Consider the following 17,314-nt stretch of genomic DNA (forward strand, 5'->3'; position numbering starts at 1 on the left):
ATTTTAAAATGGAAAGTATATTGGCATTGCTTTGCTTGCAGTTGACACCTCCCTTTCTGATCTTATTGGCAAAATAGGGTTAAATTGGGTCAATCCTTGGATAGGACAGTGCCAGAAACGAGTCCAGCTTCAGCGAGTGTTGTAATTTAAATGACACCCTTCAAAAAGATTAAGGTTATAGTCTGATAAAATGTCTAAGTACCGACACTTTTTCCAGGAGCAGTATTTACCTGAATTTTGCAATAAAGAAAGAGTTACTCAGAAAGTCTCACTTCATGACTCTAGTGAAGATGTATAAAAATGTGTGTGTCACCAATGAGAACACCTACAAATCTGAGCCAGCCTGTAAGGCAAAGTGCCGCAAATTCCTTGGGACACATTTTAAATGTTTGTCGCTTCAGAAAGCGTTGCAAAAATGAAATACGTCTGGACTGGCCTTATGGAGTTGTATTCCTTTTCTTCCTTTTGTGTCAAAGGATTTAGTCACCAGTATCCTGTCGATAAAATGTCCAGTCTGGCAAGTCCTAAGGGACATCTGATTTAGGGTGCTGTTTCTTTCTGACACTGGCCAGCACCAGATGGTTCTGTGGGGATACGTGCTTTAGTCTGCCTCCTCTATCCACCCCCACCAAATGTTTGTTGGTGTCCTGGTCTGTAATAGAGATGGGATTGAGCTTTGTGCAGGAGGCAAAATACTTGCATGGCTGAGAACCATTTATTCTATAAATGCAGGCCAGTCTCCAGTCTTAGGATGCTTCTGTTGACTTGCAGGCAGTGTAATTGTCATAGTGTCAGGAAAGGACTAATTAATGGTGTCAACTCCCAATCTTGCACCTGTTGAATCAGGAGGACCCCTAAGTAGGCCCCTGCTGTCTGGTTTTAATTTTTAGTTCTGAGCATCATCATTCCTCATGACAAACCATGTAATTGCAAAACACTCTTCTAGCCTCAGAGTGAGCTTTAGCACTCTTCAATAACGCAGACATTACATAGACTGACTTGTGCTTCTTTGAATGGAGGGAGATTGTCATGGTGAAATACTCTTCTTTTTGGCTCTACATTTCTTGTTGTGAGTACCCCAGATGCCGACTTACTGCCCATCTTTCCTGTGCCAATAACCACTTGTTCTGTTCTCGGTGCCCTACAGATCACTTAGTAGCCCATGGACGGATGGCTGAGAAAGAAGCTCGGAGAAAATTCAAGCAGATTGTAGCTGCTGTCCACTTCTGTCACTGTTGTAACATAGTTCACAGAGACTTGAAGGCAGAGAATCTGCTGCTGGATGCTAACCTTAACATCAAAATAGCAGGTGAGCTGGCGCTAGCGGAGTGGGAGGCAGGGGGCCACTGAGGGTAGTTAATAAAGGGAGGCACTCACTGTTTATGCCATTCCGAAGGCAGCACAGCTCAGCTAAAGGAAACTTCAGATTTCTGCGTGGCCCAGAGCTACCAAATGACAAATTACTGCAAGTTGATTTATACCCCCCTTTGTACTGCTGCAGACTGGGCTTTCACCCTGCAGGCGATCCTGGTACTATGGACGCTATGGCGTTCCAGTCCCCTCTCCAATGGGCAGGAGAGAACTAGACCTTGGGAGCAGTCCTGTTGTCAGTTTCGGGGACGGGAGCGGGGGTGTGGGGCAGCAGGGTGAGTGACAGGCACAGCGTGTGGAAAAGTAAAGGTGACTGGGTGCAGGGGGCGAGAAATGCTCTGTGTGTGGAAGTGAGAAACTCACCACAGTAGCATCTCACTTCGCAGTGTGTCAAGAATGGAGCAGGAAGCTGAAGATGATCCAAGAAGGCCAGGTATACGTTGCGAGCAAGGGGCTTTTGGCACAGTGATAGGAGCCTGTGGTGTTCTGACATCTGCCGAGAAGTCCTGGTGGAATGAATGGGTATTTTTCAAATAATTTGCCTTCTTGTAAAGCCCACGCTACAAGCCTTTTCCACACCGTTCCTGCACAGACCTCCGTGTCTGGGTCTCTTCTCTGTATGCAAATACGTCTGATCTGTCCAGTTCCACGGATGGGCCTCCAGAGAGCAAGTTGCCTTTGATCACAATGTGCCAGTTAGTCCTTGATGTCATTTAGGTGCATATGAATGCTGAGTGCTCCAAACAAAAGCAGTCCCTGTTTCCCTTTGGTCACTTCTCCATACAGCTTTTCCTTTGGGACAGCCAGTAGCAATCCATTTGAATCCATTGATCTGTGGATCCCAGAAAACGGCAAAGCTGTGCAAAGTACTCCATGCTGGCCTGATAAATAGGCTTCCATGGAGAGCACCACAGCTTCAGCTTTTTCTCCTAGTTCACTGGCAGGCGTGTTATGCTAACAGCTGCTCGTACGATTGATGTCCAGTGTGAATGATTTCTTTCTCTGCCTCCCTGTATATTTATTTTTTCCATCTATAATGTGTGCATGTGTTTTTCCTTTTCAACACTTGGGTGAATATCCATAGTGTAGGACCTGGCAGACCTGAAATAGTGAAAGGTTTGTCAGCATTTTAATTATAGAGCCCCTTTTAAAGGATTTATAACTTGACTAGAACTTGCTTCAGGCTGTGAGTTGGCACACAACTGCTCAGTCTAGGAGCAACTTTAATACCGACCTGATCTGCCAAGCTTAGGAACTTCTTTGTGAGCCAGCATCTCAAGATGGGTATTTTCTAGGTTTAAGTCGCGATATTCTTGTCACAAGTCTGGTACAAGAATTTAACTTTCTTTATGAATATATTGTTCCTAATCTTTCTGGTTATGGCAGTGTAGATCTAAGATATTCTTGGGGTGTATGGCATGGAAGTGGTAGGGTGATGTAGATGAGAAGGAGAAGAGCCCACCTCTGCATAGATCACAGTGCTTGGAACAGGCAAGCCAGAGGGGCTGCTGCTGAGGTGAGCTCGTGTTCCAGCACTCTCTGGGTGGGGGCTTGCTCCCACCTGCCAGGAAAATAACTAAAATATGTGACAATCATAGCCTTATTTATGTCGAGTGAATGGTTTGATGTCTACCTTATGCAAATTCATTTATGAATAATTTTAGGACTTCTCTTTTTATGATGAGTGGGAAAAATCGCTGTGTGTACAATTCTTTTTAAAAAGCTCTCCAGAAATAACTTTGGCAGAATTTGAAATGTGGCTGGATTCCCTGAAGAAATGCCATATGAACATGCTGACGAGTTATGTGAATGTTTGAAAATTGTGGAAACTTTTTTTTTTTTTTTAAATTTAAGGAAGCTGGAAATTATTCTCATTCCCAATCTCTGCTCCCAGGATGGTCTGTAGAAGATAGCTCCCACCCATGTGGTAGTGTTATTTTATTTGGCAGGAAGACTGGGTAGGAACTTGAAGAGCAGCCTGGAAAAGCTGATTTACAATATAGGGTTTTGCAAGTATTTAGTTTTATCCCTAGACCCCATCAATTATAATTTGACACCAGTGATTCCGTTATGTCAAGAACAAAATGTGGTAGCAGCTGATCTTTTTTCATGCAGGGCCCACCAGAATGAATACTTGAGAAGTTCGTCCTGTTAGTACAGTTCAGTGTAAGACGAGCAGAGCCTTACTTCCAAGCCATTAACCATCTCTAAATTAAAAACCTCTTCCTCGTGGCAGATGGCACTACTTTTATAGCTTTCCCCAACTGAGCATTAGAAAGATTTCACAAGTCCCCATGTGGTAGCTGTCATTGTTTTTTCACTTCACAGACTGGGACTGAGGCACAGAAACCTGAAGTGACCTACCCCGGATAGAGTTAGTGGCAGAGATGGAAGGAGAACCCAGAAATCCCATTACCAAGTCCCCAGCTCTGAGCAGCAGGCTACGCTGCCTCTCATGCTGCACCAGATAAACAGGAACCAAAGGGGTGATGTTTAGTGTAGTTCCTTTTGCACCCCATGCGGGAAGTGGCATGCTGTGAGATGGTTAATGTTTTCGTATCTTCGGCATGATGTGCAACGCAGTCGCCAGCTTTTGCAGTTTTATGGGACGTTGCAAATCACCCCTTGAAGGGTCGTGGGAAATTCCCCAGTCCCTTCCGGTGGGAACTTCCCAGTGAGCTGCCACTGCTCTGTCATGGGTTTTTGGTATGTGGCTTCAGCGTTCTTTGGATGGTTCAATATTGGTAACCGCAGTGATATTCATTAATGACCCTGAAGTGAAATGCAGTGGGCAGTGCTGCTGTTCTCGCTTTCAGGCAGGGTTCCCTGCAAGCTGAGCGCTTGAACGGCCACCCAGGAGAGATTCAGGTGCTGCGCAGCTGATTAGCAGAGCCCCCACAGCTGGCAGCTTGTGTCTACTGGTGGTGCAGATATCCACATGCCTTGGTGCACCTAACAAAAATGTTTTCTGCACAAGGGTGGAAAGCATCAGCGGGAACGTTGCTTAAGTGTTAGCAGAAGCACTTCCTTCAGCCTCCAAACCTTATTTTTGCCTTGCTGCCTGGCTTTCCTCTTCCCGTGGAGGGCTTTTCTCCAGTTTACCCTCTCAAAGAGTGAGAGTCAAGAGTTTTTGGCAATGTGCTTCTCTTTGCTCCCAGGAAGTTCACCCAGGAGTTGTGATGCTTGATAAACACCAGGGTTTTCCTGGGAGGCACTTTCAAAAGAGGATCTTCTCCACAAGGCCATCGCTTAACACAAATGCGTCCTCAACGCCTTCCACTTCCTCAAGGCAAAAGCCAGTAATTCTGCAGATGTTATGTCCCCTTCTGATTCTAGTTCCAGTGCTCTAGCAAAATAAACAGAACTAGAATATACCCAACAAAGCCATCTTGGAGTTGCTTTTCCTAGCCTCTAGAAGGGCTTCCACTACAGTGCCAGCCATTGGGTTAGTTAACTTCTAGCTTTCATAAGACCACTCCTCCCAGTTGATATGGCGACATTCAGGCCTGACCATTTGTAGCAGTGCTGTGTTGGTGTTTTCCCTTTTCTGTTTGTGGACATCGTTGGGTCTGTAAGGTGGATCTGTAAGCAAACAGGCATTTTGTCTTAAGCTGTGGCAGCTTCATAGACTAAGTATGTTTGTTTAAAAAGTAGCTTTGCTTTCAAAATCCTCACACAGAGCGAGACAGTCTATCCTTGCTCCACACAGCTTTTAAGAAAAGTATTTCTTCCCCACACTTGACCTCAGTTCATTAAGCACAGGTGGGTTCTGGAGAACGATTTCTAGACATTCAGCAGGACTTTGTATTAAAGGAAGCCATCTGATTCTAGGTCTGTGTAAAACTGAAAGGCATGCTTCATTGTGGGGTCTGCAATGCTGTGCAAAGAGGAAGTGCGTCAAAGTGAGTTATTTTCCCCTGTGAAGCCCAGCCACAAAGCAAAATGAACCCCATGCACCTCAGAACTGCTGGCTGTCTTAGAGGTCTGACTCCAGAGGCCTGAGACATTTCTTCTGTTTGTGGTAGTTAGGGATCAAGAGTAGCCGTGAAAGTGATCCACTGTGAGCTTTGTGATCATGCTGTTGAACCAAAGAGGCATTTGTGTTGTGGTAGCTGCAATTACGTAGGTGTTAGGGACTCTGTTCTTGGTAGAAGTGACAAGATAACTGTTTCTATAAGATTTGGTTGGGTGTTCAACTAGATCCAAAGCTATTTAAAGCCACCTAAACATACTGCTAGTTGTAAGTTTTTGTTTCTCCTGTCAAATGAATGACTCTGATTTAAGATGTCTTTTGGAAAAATTAATTAAAAATGGACAGGGATCAGATAGGTGCAGGCGTTAAAAAAGGAGTGGGTGGAGTCCTGGAAGAGCTGCTGCTCTGCGATGTTGATACTGATTGTGCCTGAGATTTTCCAGATCATCGAGTTCTGCTCACCTCGTCACACACGCATACAAACTGTCTCTTGTAGAGGTCTGTAGCCTGAAGGCCTCACGTAGCATTGTGCATGCTATGCCTGTAGGCTGGAACTGTCGGGGGACCCACATGTGTTAGAGCTCAGCTCCCAAAGCCAAAACATTTGCAGTTTGGACTTGGTTGTCGTTCTGGTTACTCGCCATTGAGGTTTGCTGCAGTTTGTGGAAGAGATGATAGTTTTCTTCGTGTTAACAGTTGAGGGGAGGAGCTTGTTTAGTTCAGCCATGAACACTTTGAGAAAGGAGCTGGCTTTTGGTTGCCTGTATTTGTCTGTCTGTTCCTACTACTCACCTCCCTGTCTCCCACTCCTCCCCACAATTCTCAAGCTGCAATGAGCTCCCTAGTTCCCTGACCTGCCAGCTCCCTACCCTAAGAAATGGTGGTGTCCTAGGGTCCCACAAAGCACTGACACTTCCATCTGCTTTCACTGATAATTGCATGGCATGTCAAAACTCGTGTCCTGCAAACACAGGTGCTATTAATTCACTAGGTTAGAACCATGACCTGAACAGTGAAGGTGAGCCAGGCACGTCTTAGAACATGCTGATGGTATCCAAGAATGCTCAAAAGCTCTTGGGAACACATTACCTTCCTGCAGAATGGTAGGCGTAAAACACCAAATCATGTCAGCTTGCTCAAAGTGTCCACTAGCCACCACAGTTGCTGCACGTGCCCATTTGGTTGAAGAAGAACGTGCATGTAAGCTTGATTGCACCTGGTTTGTTGTTAAAGGTGTAGCCCGCTTAGACTTGTAGGCTTTCGTGCTTGCCTGGCAGCTGGAATTCAGTGTCTTGCCACTGTATGCATGAGAGTACATTTCAAAGGTTTGCAGAGGTGAGCTAGAGATTAGAGAAACTCCCAGCTGTGGGCTGTTTCTGTGACTCAGCCCCTTCAGGCTGCACGTTATTTTATTTGCCATGGAAGAGAAATTTATTTGATTTCCAACATTGGGGAAAACCCCAGGAATTGGCAAGTGATGGTCTCGAAATTAATTTGCATATTTCTTATATTAATCTGTTGGCAGTTTTATGAGGCAGGTCTTTGTCTTGAGCTGTTCCGTTTGTGTGGTGTGATGTACTACAGTAGCAACCACACTGTGCTCGGCCCCACCATGAATGGAAGAAGTATATCCCTAGTGTCTGTATTCTCTGTAAAATGACAAACAAGGCACTACTAGCGTAAACATCCACAGGCAAAATTTGCTGTGTGGCCCCTTTGATAGTACTTCTCTTTAAAGTAGCATGGAAACGTCGACGTGCTGTGTATTGTCTTTTCCTTGACTGGCGAGATAAAGGAAAGAAATGGTTAATGATGGCCAGGTTATGGCCAAAGCTCCTTTTGCTGATAAAGCAGGGAAGGGGATCCCCTTAATATTCCTTTAGCTGAAGCAATGTTTTATGTCTGAAATCGAGCTTTTTTTTCTACCAAACTCTTTGCACATCTTGACATCCCCGTATGTACAAACGTGCCCCAAAATCATCTTAAGAATTTGGACAACACTCTGGAGGTGGCAAAGCAATCAGTCTGCAATGCCAGCGCCTCAGTGTGCAAATTCTGTTTGAATTACTTGGTGGCTGACCACAATTTGGAGTTTTGTTGCAGAGACTTTTCTCCTAACTGGAGTTGCTGTTTGCTGTTGCTGAATGGCTGGATCAGACTCCAGAGCTGTCTTTCATAACTGGGGCTTCCAGGTTCCATCGGTTGTTTGCCAGAAAATGCTGGATTCTTCTCTGGCAAATGAAAACCCAAGTTTTTCCATCCTCTATTTTATATCGTGGTTTCAACAGCTCTAACCGTATCGCCTGCTCTGATCATGCTAGTGGAATTTTGGAAGCTGACATCTGGGAGGCTGGAGGCCAGAAATTGATGCAAAAATCTTCATGGGGAGTCTTTTGAATGTAAAGCGAAACCCTAATGCTAAGCCTAATTGCTGGAACATTTTCTTTTGTGCCTGATGAATGGAAGAAAAGCACCTTTTTGTAAGAACAGAGTACAATAAGTGGGGTGGTGTTATTTGCAGATTCTGATGCAGTCCTAACAATGCTAAGTTCCTGGCATTTGTTAGGACGTGAAGTAAATGGTGTGTATATTTTATGAGGCCAATTGTCAGTGTTCTGCCTCTCTTGCTTGTTAGAAAGGAGATGAAGCTGCCAACACGCTGGCTGGGTTCAGCTTCACTATACTGCACAGATCATTTGCAGCTCTCTCTCTCTCTCATTTTCCCTGTCTTGGGTCCAAGTGGCAGTCACCATGGTGGGGTTGCACATGACTTCACCGGACTGTATCTCTGAGCACTTTGCTTACACAAACACCATCTGATGTTCATGGCATTTAGAATGGGTCATGTACTCCTCTCATCAATTATTTCCTTATTCTTTCAGATTTTGGGTTCAGTAACATCTTCACACCTGGCCAGCTGCTTAAAACCTGGTGTGGAAGTCCCCCCTACGCAGCCCCTGAGCTCTTTGAAGGGAAGGAATATGATGGGCCAAAGGTGGACATTTGGGTATGTGGTGACCATCACTGTAATTTGCTTTGATCTCATATCCCTACTCAGTTACATGTGGCTTAGCTTCCAAAGCACTGAATTCACTTCTTGTAGGGAGTGTCTGTTTATGGAATATTGCGGTGCGCGTGTCTCAGGTTAACGTGACCGCTGCCCCTGACGGGAGCGGGAAACTTGACTCCTAGCTGACCAACTCTTGGCTGCGGCCACTGACAGGAGCAGTTTCTCAGTCCCAAGAGTGGCGGGGAGCTGGGAGCTGGGAACCAGGCAGCAGCCTGGCTCCCAGCTTCCCTCTGCTTGCAGAGCCAGGAAACTGACCGTAGTGGAGGGGAGCCGCTACCTGGAGCCAGGAAGCTGACCAAGACTGCTGCCCTGCTCAGTTTCCCAGCTCTGCAAGGGGAGGGGAGCTGGGAGCCAGGCTGCTGCCTGGTTCCCAGCTTCCCCCTTGAGGGAACTGTGAGACTGCCCGGCTCATGGCTGGTCAGTTTCCCAGGTCTCCTAAGTGGCAGGGAGCTGGGAACCAAGTGGCAGCTGGTTACTGGCTGCCCAGCGCTGGGTCCCACAAGCAGCGAGGAGCTGGGAACCAGGCTGCCCCCTGGTTCCCAGCTTGCCACCACTCTGGAAGCCAGGAAAATGACCAGACCTGGTGGTCAGTTTCCTGTCTCCTGCAAGCCCAGTGGAGTCGGGAACCAGGCTCCATCAAAGGGCAGAGCACCACATACCAACAGCAGCCTGGTTCCCGTCTCCTCCCAACTTGCACGAAAATTTGAGTTATGCAGGGGTTGCAGGAACACAACCTCCATGTAACTCGAGGGTTTACTGTAGTGTTATTCAAAGAAAAGTAACTTTGAATTCCAGCATGCTTCTTGTTATAAGCACTGTACTTAATATGTTAGGCTTTATCTAGAAATAGCTGTACATTTTGATTTGGTCTTAAGAATTAGATTCCCTTAATATTTAACAAGAAGAATAGCCATCTTCTCCCTGATTAGACCTAGTGTAGTTACTTAGTAGCAAGTAAAGATGGAATCTGTCAACAGCAGAGCATTGAAAGGCGTACAATGAAGGCAAAGGGCCTAAAATAAGAATGTTAGCAGCTGCCTTTTCATCCTAAATCAGCGTAATAGTTTGAAGCAGTCTCCCTTACCAGCACTAGCTCCTTGGTAACAGATCTGGAATAGCAGGGCTGTTGCTGCCTTGCAAACCTGGTCTGAAACTAGGTATGAGGTGCCATTGCTCCATTTTCTTCCTCTGTGCCCTTTATGAAGGGATCCAGAAGGGTGGGTAAGGAGGATGTTGCACAGTTAGGTCTGCACATTCCATGTGGATTTAGTGTCACCGAGCCACAACCGAGGCAAGGTCTACTCTGCCAGGGAGAGTTGACCTAAGATAGGCAACTCCAGCTACAAGAATAACATAGCTGGAGTCTGCGTACCTTTAGGCTGAATTTCCGTGGTGTCCCCGCTGCTGGAGGTTGACAGGAGAAAATCTCCCACAGACTTCCTTTACTCCTCACAACCTCAAGTACTGGGACCGATGGGGTGCCATCAGCAGTTGATTTAGTGGGTCCTTACAAGACCTGTTAAATTGAACCTGGGGAGATGGATCTTCAGACCGTTGATCTCTGGGTAAGTGAAGACAAGACCTCAGTTTAACAGACCCTGTAACTGTTGATCCCAGTGGATTGACACTGGGTATGAAAGCTGCTCAGTCTGTAGTGATGCTAGAGGGCTGGGATGTCAGGATTGTTGCAGCCTTTGTCTTTGAGGCCTGAGAACAGGCTTTCAATTTGAACACGTGACTTTGGGAGGTTGTTAGAATCAGTTTGGGGTGACCAAACTCTGATCATATCCTGACTGAGTTCCCCCAGAACTACAAGTGCTGCTGTTCCCTTGCAGTCTGCCGAGCCTCTCGTGTTCCCCTTGAATGTCCTAACCTGTGCTCTTTGTTTTGAATGCAGAGTCTTGGCGTGGTCCTGTACGTGTTGGTATGTGGTGCTCTACCCTTTGATGGGAGTACGCTGCAGAACCTGCGGGCAAGGGTGCTGAGTGGGAAATTTCGCATTCCATTTTTTATGTCCACAGGTAAGGCCAGAGTGGTTTGTCCTGAGGTTTTGAAAACTGTTAGCAGGCACTCTCCAAGATTTTCTGCTCTGAGCATCTTTGAAGCACTTCAGCTTCAGTCCCAACAGGCTGAATGTGTTTTGTTGGTCTTCAGATAAAGGCTGTTTCTACCCATCAGGTAGTGGTATGGATTGAACACTCATGTGTGACATGGAAGCTGAACTGATTTCTCAATTCTTGGAAACGTTTCAATCCATTTCCTGTTGAAAGGATCAGCTCCCATATGTCTAACCTTGCACATCATAGACAGCTGTCAGCGTGTGTGTAAAATATTAGTAATGACAGGTTTTTAGTAGTTCTTGGAAGATGGAAAGTGTGGGAACACACCAAGTCCTAGGAATGTAGAACCTAAGATGGGAGAATTTTACAAGTGCTGTGGTAAGTACAGTAAACTCCTGCCAGTTGTCTCCAGTTAATGTGACTGCCACCCTGACAGGAGCGGGGAAACCACTCTTCTGGGGTGGCAGCTGCTCCAGTCAGTAGCAGCAGCCAAGAGTCAGGCTTCTAGCTGACACCACTGACAGGAGCGGGTGAACTGACAAGGGAACCAGCCCATGTCAGTTTCCTGGCTCCTCCGAGTTGCGCAGAAATTTGACTTGCGTGGGGACTGCAAGAATGCAGCCCCCGCATAAACTGGAGATCTGCTGTGCTGTTAATAGCCCTAAATTTGTCTTCATTCTTCATTTGGGTACATGACTACTTACTTGACACTGACAGGCAGGCTGCTGGAATCGAGTGACTATAGGCTCAACAGAAGTGAGTTCTCCAGAAGATGTGCTTGACTAAAATAAAACCAGGTTGTCACTGAAAGCAGTTGGGTTTGTTGGATCCTCCTTGTCGACAGCGCTCTGAGCTAAGGGACACATGCTTTACTGATGGCAAGTCACTGAGCGGCTTGCCTTTTTTTTTTTCCCTCCCCCGCCCCCACATCCTCGTTCCTTGGGGGTGGTTTCGTAACCAAATGGAGTATAAGGCAATTCCAGAGCCACATAACCATTAAGTCGAGCTGCATTTCGTTGTTCCTAGAGCTGAGCTGATGCCCCCCCAATGGAGTTGTGAATGTGTAAAAGGCCTCCAGACTGTATCTTTGTGCGCAACCATTTAAGCACTTTCAAAGTCTGATCCAATTAAAAATGTTGCGGACTTAATGCAAGTGTCAATATAGCTACTGGGGGCCAGGCGAGATCCATATATTGATCTTGACTTCCTTTGTCATGCTGTGGGATGCTGCAGGGATTGGTTTTAAACAAGCCATTCCGTCACTCGGTAAACGGATAGAAGTTGTAGAGCAGGAGTTTGCAGATAGAAGGAAAGATGACATGACTCCCCACCCCCAGCTTTCTCTCCACACATGCGCTAGCTGTGTGAAACTAGTGTTCTGCTTGCAACTAGGGACAGTGCTCTGTGCGGCCTCCTTCAAGGGCTGCTTCTCATGCAGCACATTCTTTTACATAGCTCCCATCTGTCTCTGGGACTGGCCTCAACTGGTTCTCTTTCTCACTGCGTTTTTCAGTGACCATTAGGCCAGGCGGGGGCTTGGTTCTCAAGATTCCTGGCATCGGGAAGGCTGGAGGAGCATCCTGCTTCTCCTGGAGCATGTCCAGAGTAGCTTGTTGTCTGAGCAAGTCTGCAGGGTGGTATCCGAGTGAGCCTTTTGTGTGCATCAGCCCTGGAAATGACACTTGTACAGTACACAGATCACTTGTGCATGAGCTTTCATTATTAATAAGCTGTGCTTCTGTAATAAAGCTGTTGCATTTAGTGTGTTAATTTAGGGTTTAATGTTCCTTCTCAAAGATGTCCTCAGGAGACCGGTTGGCAGATTACCACAACTCTGTCTGTTGTAAATTCTTAATGTTAGTTGCTCTGAGTGCATTTAAGTATTTTGTATTTAGTGAATGCTATCTTGAGGTCACTCTTGGTCTTCCCACGGTACTAGACGAGACATAAAAACACTGAAGTACTATGCTGTTTCCACCGTACCGGGGCATGCTAGTTTCCACTCATGACTATCTCAAACACACTGGTTGGTTTTCAAGTACAAGAGGAGTCGTTTGGCTGCCCAGTAGGGAGGGAACAGTGAAAAGAAGTGTGTGCTTTTTTTTGCACACCCCGAATCCTCCTCTTGCGTGTGTGCACAAAGTACTTGGGGAGCTACGTGGGTCAGTCACTTCTCGTTTCTGGGAGGGATGTAGTGCTACCCTGCGTGCATACTGTAGTGCCTTGAGTTACGTGAGGGTTATGTTCCCACACACCCTCACATCAGTCGAATTTTCCATGGGGGGGAGCTTTTCCCCCCTGTGGAACACACATTCTGTAGCCAGGGAAGCAGCAGGAGCACCTGGAGCTCCTTTTGAAAGGTAAGTCCTGGGGTGGAGGGGGCAGTTGGGGAGGGTTAAGCCTGGCGGTGGGTTGGGGTCATGGGAGATGGATGCGGGGGCGGGTTAAGCCTGGGGTGGGTTAGGGCTGCGGGGGGCGGGGGGGGGTGGAATTGAGCTGAAGCCATGTGTTAGGGCTGGGGGACGAGCTGGAGCCACAGAATGGGGGTGATGGTTTGAGGCAGAGCTGCAGGGGGGTTGAACCGGGTGAGGGGTGGTGAGCCAGAGTGGAAGCTGGGCTGGGGGCAGTTTCTACCAGGGCCAGGGGGTTTGAACAGGGGCTGCGCGGGCTGAGGGAAGTGGGATTTTGAGCTGCGCTTAAGTCACGTCTACCGTACACCTGGCTCTAACGTGGGCTCTCGTCGGCAAACACCAGGTTGACTCCAGTTTCAAACCAGACGCATAGCTGCACGGGGCCCTTCCTATCAGTGCTGGCGCCCCCTGCAGCACAGCACCGGCCCAGCACTGGCCAACCTGAGCAGCTGCTCCGCATAGGGAGCTCGAAGTTGTGGGGAAAAAGAGTTGCCAACTCTCCTGGACTGGACAGATGGGACGCCCCTTACTGCCGCGGTGTTCGGTCTGGGAGAGCTGGCAGTGCTGCCGCAGGCCCAGGAGAGAGGCGCAGGCCGGAGGAGCAGCAGGCAGCTGTGCAGCCCACAGGAGAGAGATGACGCTTTTAAGGGGAAAGCGCGACTTGTCTCCAACCGCCCTTTGCTGCGTGTGACTCCTTCAGCCCTGTGAGTGCCACTCGCCATCACTTGGTGAGCACTGAGCCCTGAGGGGGGCAGCCAGTGCATGGGGGCCACCAGAGCCCTGGGTTGGGGGGGAGCAGGGGCTTCTGGAGCCCCATCACTGAGCTGGCCGGGGGAGAGGGAAAGCGGGAGTGGGTCTGAGGACTGCCAGAGCCCGCAGGCAGCATGGAGCTGCGTAGGGCACCATGACATCTGCGCTGACTTGGTGCTCCAAATTTCGTGGTGCCCCACGTGGCTGCATATGTTGCATGTGGGTAGGGACAGCCCTATCCGTGCATGTGCTTCCCTTCCTGTACCTTTTAGGCTTTCGGGTACTGAATTGGTAGCTGAAGTTTGGAACTCATGCTTAGATCTGTGTTGCAGCTGGGACATTCCCCTCGCATTGGTGTCACTAGCAAAGTGATCTGTACTCTCCAAGTAGTCCCTTCCTGGCCTGGTAGGTGTGCCACCGGGAGCCTCCCGCACACAGGCTTTGTCTGCGCTCTTTACCAGTGAACTAAGATGCGAATTAAATGTGTCCCAGATTGAAGTGTCATGAGTGGAGTTCGGAGCCCATGGGTAAACTAAGCGGTAATAAGTCACCTCTATACGGAGGGTGCACCAAAGATATGGATTTGGAGAAGAGGGAGCGTGGCGTAAATGAAGGTGTAGGTGCGTCGGCTGGTCTGAGGCCTTTGCTGTGCATAGCTGGGTGAGAAAAGGGTGGAGTGGCACCCTTAACTGGGGGTTCCTTGCTCTGGTTGTTTTAAGTTAGCACCTTTATATTGTTTCAGTATTTCTGTTTCATGAAAAATGGTTCCCTTTGCCAGCAGCAGATGTTCTAGAGGCTGGGACACACTGGAGAAAATGGCCAAAGACAGGAGTGGAGGACATGGGTTGTTGCCCTACACACTAGCTGGCCTAACAGGCTTTAACCAGCTAAACTTAGCTGCTCTTCCTTCTGTGCTTTCTGCAGACCAAGACCCTGTTAGAAATCTGAGCTCGTGAGTGACACGTTGAGGGAAGCGGGAGGGAGAGAGGGAGGGAATGTCTATTTGAAAAGGGCAGTAGTATCCCCCTGGTGTACATGCTTGGGTAGGAGAACAGAAGTGGCATGGCCAGTCTTGCTTTACAGGTGCTTAAACTGCCCTTATTTCCTAAGCTCTGACTGTCTAACAGATTTGCTTCTGAGCCTCCTGGTTAACAAGGACATTGCACTTCTGCTAATTGCTGTGCTACTGCAAGTGGCCAGGAAGAATTCGTGATACTCTCGAAGCCTCTGCCCTCAGCAGTTGAAGTGACAGTTTAACCACACCAGCTGTTTCCTATTAGGTGGACGACAATGAAGGGTCTAAAGAGAGTTAATTTCCCCTCTGCTCCTCTTCCGGGACTTGCTTTTGGAGTCCTAGGAGTTGTCATTGGAACGCTCCTCCTGATGGCTGTATTCACAAGCTCTTGTATGGTGGTGGTGACGTGTTTGTTCTTCAGTTTTCGTGTGTATGAAATGCTTTTTTGTGTCTCAGTTAAAGGCTGACAAAGCCATATTTAATTCTCTCGAAGCCCACTAAAGCTGTAACAACCACATCACAGGAACAGGACTTGCCTGACTAGATAAGACAAGCAGTCCATCCTTTCTAGCACCCTGTATCCAATGAAGACTAGCATTAGTTGCTTTTGGAGATGGGTGCAGCAAACTTCCAAGGGGACAGTTAGGGAATAAGTTGCTCTCGGTGGCAGCTTTTTCCTAACCTTATGCATCTGATGAAGCGGGTCTTTGCCCACGAAAGCTTATGCTCCAAAATGTCTGTTAGTCTATAAGATGCCACAGGACCTCTTGTTGGTTGTAACCTTTGTCACTCAGTGGCTTGTGCCCTAAGAAATGAGGGTTTATTTCCCTTCCAAAAATCTTCTCTTCTCTCAGGTGTTCCCACTGTTCTGATAAATTTGAAACCTTAGCAACCTCCTCACCTTTGGCATCTTGAGGCAGCAAGTTCCATAAGTTAATTATGGATTTTGTATTACGTGTGGCATTATGTTCTCAGGTTTATGTTGCTTCTCTCTCAGATTCATTGAATGCTCTTTTGCACTTCTGTCCAAATGCAGAAGTAAGGCTCCTCCTGTCCCTCTCTGTCCCCATCCATTGTGCAGACAAGCGGTAGCCGCTCTGTGTGCCTTAGTGACCCTTAGAACAATGGTAATAGCGGAGGGGATGACTCATTCCATTGTACCATGAGGTGGCAGAGGCCGGGGAGAGCTTCGGTGACTTGCCCAGGCAGAGCCACTAGCAGATTTGGGAGGGGACCCATGAACAGCCTGCTTTGGGTCGTGATGTGACAACCGGTGCACATAAGCCACATGAAAAAGCCAGCTTACCTCCTGACATGCCGTTAACTCCTTGCCCTGTGATGCACAGCGACTTGGTGTAGCTGTTAGCCGGTATGCGTCCTTTGGACGTTGGTGAGAGAGCTAATCCAAAGTGTGTGGTGCATTTAAAGCACCCTTATATCTGTCCAGCTCCTGGGACAGCCACAGTGCTTCTCACTCAGAGGCTCAGTAACGCCACCCGCCTCACCCCAGAATTCATTCATAACCCGATACGTCTGCCGTCAAAGGGCTGGAGCCTTGCATTCTCCATTGACACCAATCCCCATGTATCTCCTTTCACTGAAATCCTTCAAGGTTTTTCTTACTCTGAAGACTCAGTTAGCATGATGTGTGCAATAGAGAAATATGAGCAGTAGCAGCTGCGGTTGGCAGCGGCTGCAAGAGAATTCACTGTGTTGCATGGGCATTTTCAGCAGCAAATGCTGGGAAAGGTGGAATATTTAACAATTAAGTAGCTTTTGGCTAGATCTGATGTGCAAGGAAGAATTTACATTTTATTCCTGTAGTTCTAAATTGCAGCTTCATTTATTGTACCAGTTTTGTCAGTATTAAAAAAAAAAAAATCAAATCTGCACTGTGAGTTGACATCTCAAGTTTATATTGTGTTTGTTCTTTGTCAGAAACTTTTGTGGGGGTAAATAGGAAAAATATTCACAAAAATGTCTGATTTGTAGTTAATGGCAGACAAGACTCCAGCTCATATTTTCTAGCATGCTTTAATGGAAATAAGCCACTTTTTCTCTGGCTTCAGTCTGAACTTGTCATCAGTTTATATGGAGAAAGTTTAGGTCAGGTGTGGTGGTGGTGGTGCTTGTTATTGTAAGGAAGTTTGGGAAACATGTTTTCCTGCAGTAAGCCTGCATTTGGTAATCCGGCCTTGGCAGTGGGATAGATGGCAATTGTGGTTTGCCCTTCAACCCTGAAATACAGGCCGGATTGCATTGCCAGAGTAAACAAGTAGGTGGGAAGTGGATGCACGCCACCTCCAGGCTGTCGCAAACATCACAGGATCGAGTCTGCTGGTTGCTTGTTGAATGAAAGAGAGTTCATATTTAATTCAAAAACTAGGTTTTGGTGTTAGCTGTTTCTAGGGAAAAGGATGCTGGATTGAAGGTATACATGTGGGGCAATGCACGCTTGTGTGGGCCTCAAGGTGTTGGGGAAACAAGGTGGTGAGGTAACGTCTTTCATTGGATGAACTGTTTTTAGTGAGAGAGGCAAGCTTCTCAGCTAAGGCAGGGCTCCTCTTCAGATGTAAAGGTCAGATACCATCAGTCAGATTTGGCCCCAAATATCAATGCCTTCAAAGCAAGCGTTGGCAAAACCTAACTGCAAACCTGCAGACT

General features: G+C 47.4%; 1 protein-coding gene across 5 annotated transcripts in view; it reads left to right on the forward strand.

Moving 5' to 3' along the window:
* SIK3 (SIK family kinase 3) overlaps nt 1-17,314 on the forward strand; it is a 155,836-nt gene that overhangs the window by 107,110 nt on the left and 31,412 nt on the right. For all 5 annotated transcript variants that reach the window (XM_074977149.1, XM_074977150.1, XM_074977151.1 and 2 more), the window contains exons 4-6: nt 1,148-1,309; nt 8,227-8,351; nt 10,312-10,435. In XM_074977149.1, the coding sequence (XP_074833250.1) occupies nt 1,148-1,309; nt 8,227-8,351; nt 10,312-10,435 (411 nt within the window). The remainder of the gene's footprint in view (nt 1-1,147; nt 1,310-8,226; nt 8,352-10,311; nt 10,436-17,314) is intronic.

The sequence above is a fragment of the Carettochelys insculpta genome, chromosome 25, assembly GCF_033958435.1.
Source record: "Carettochelys insculpta isolate YL-2023 chromosome 25, ASM3395843v1, whole genome shotgun sequence".
Lineage (NCBI taxonomy): Eukaryota > Metazoa > Chordata > Testudines > Carettochelyidae > Carettochelys > Carettochelys insculpta.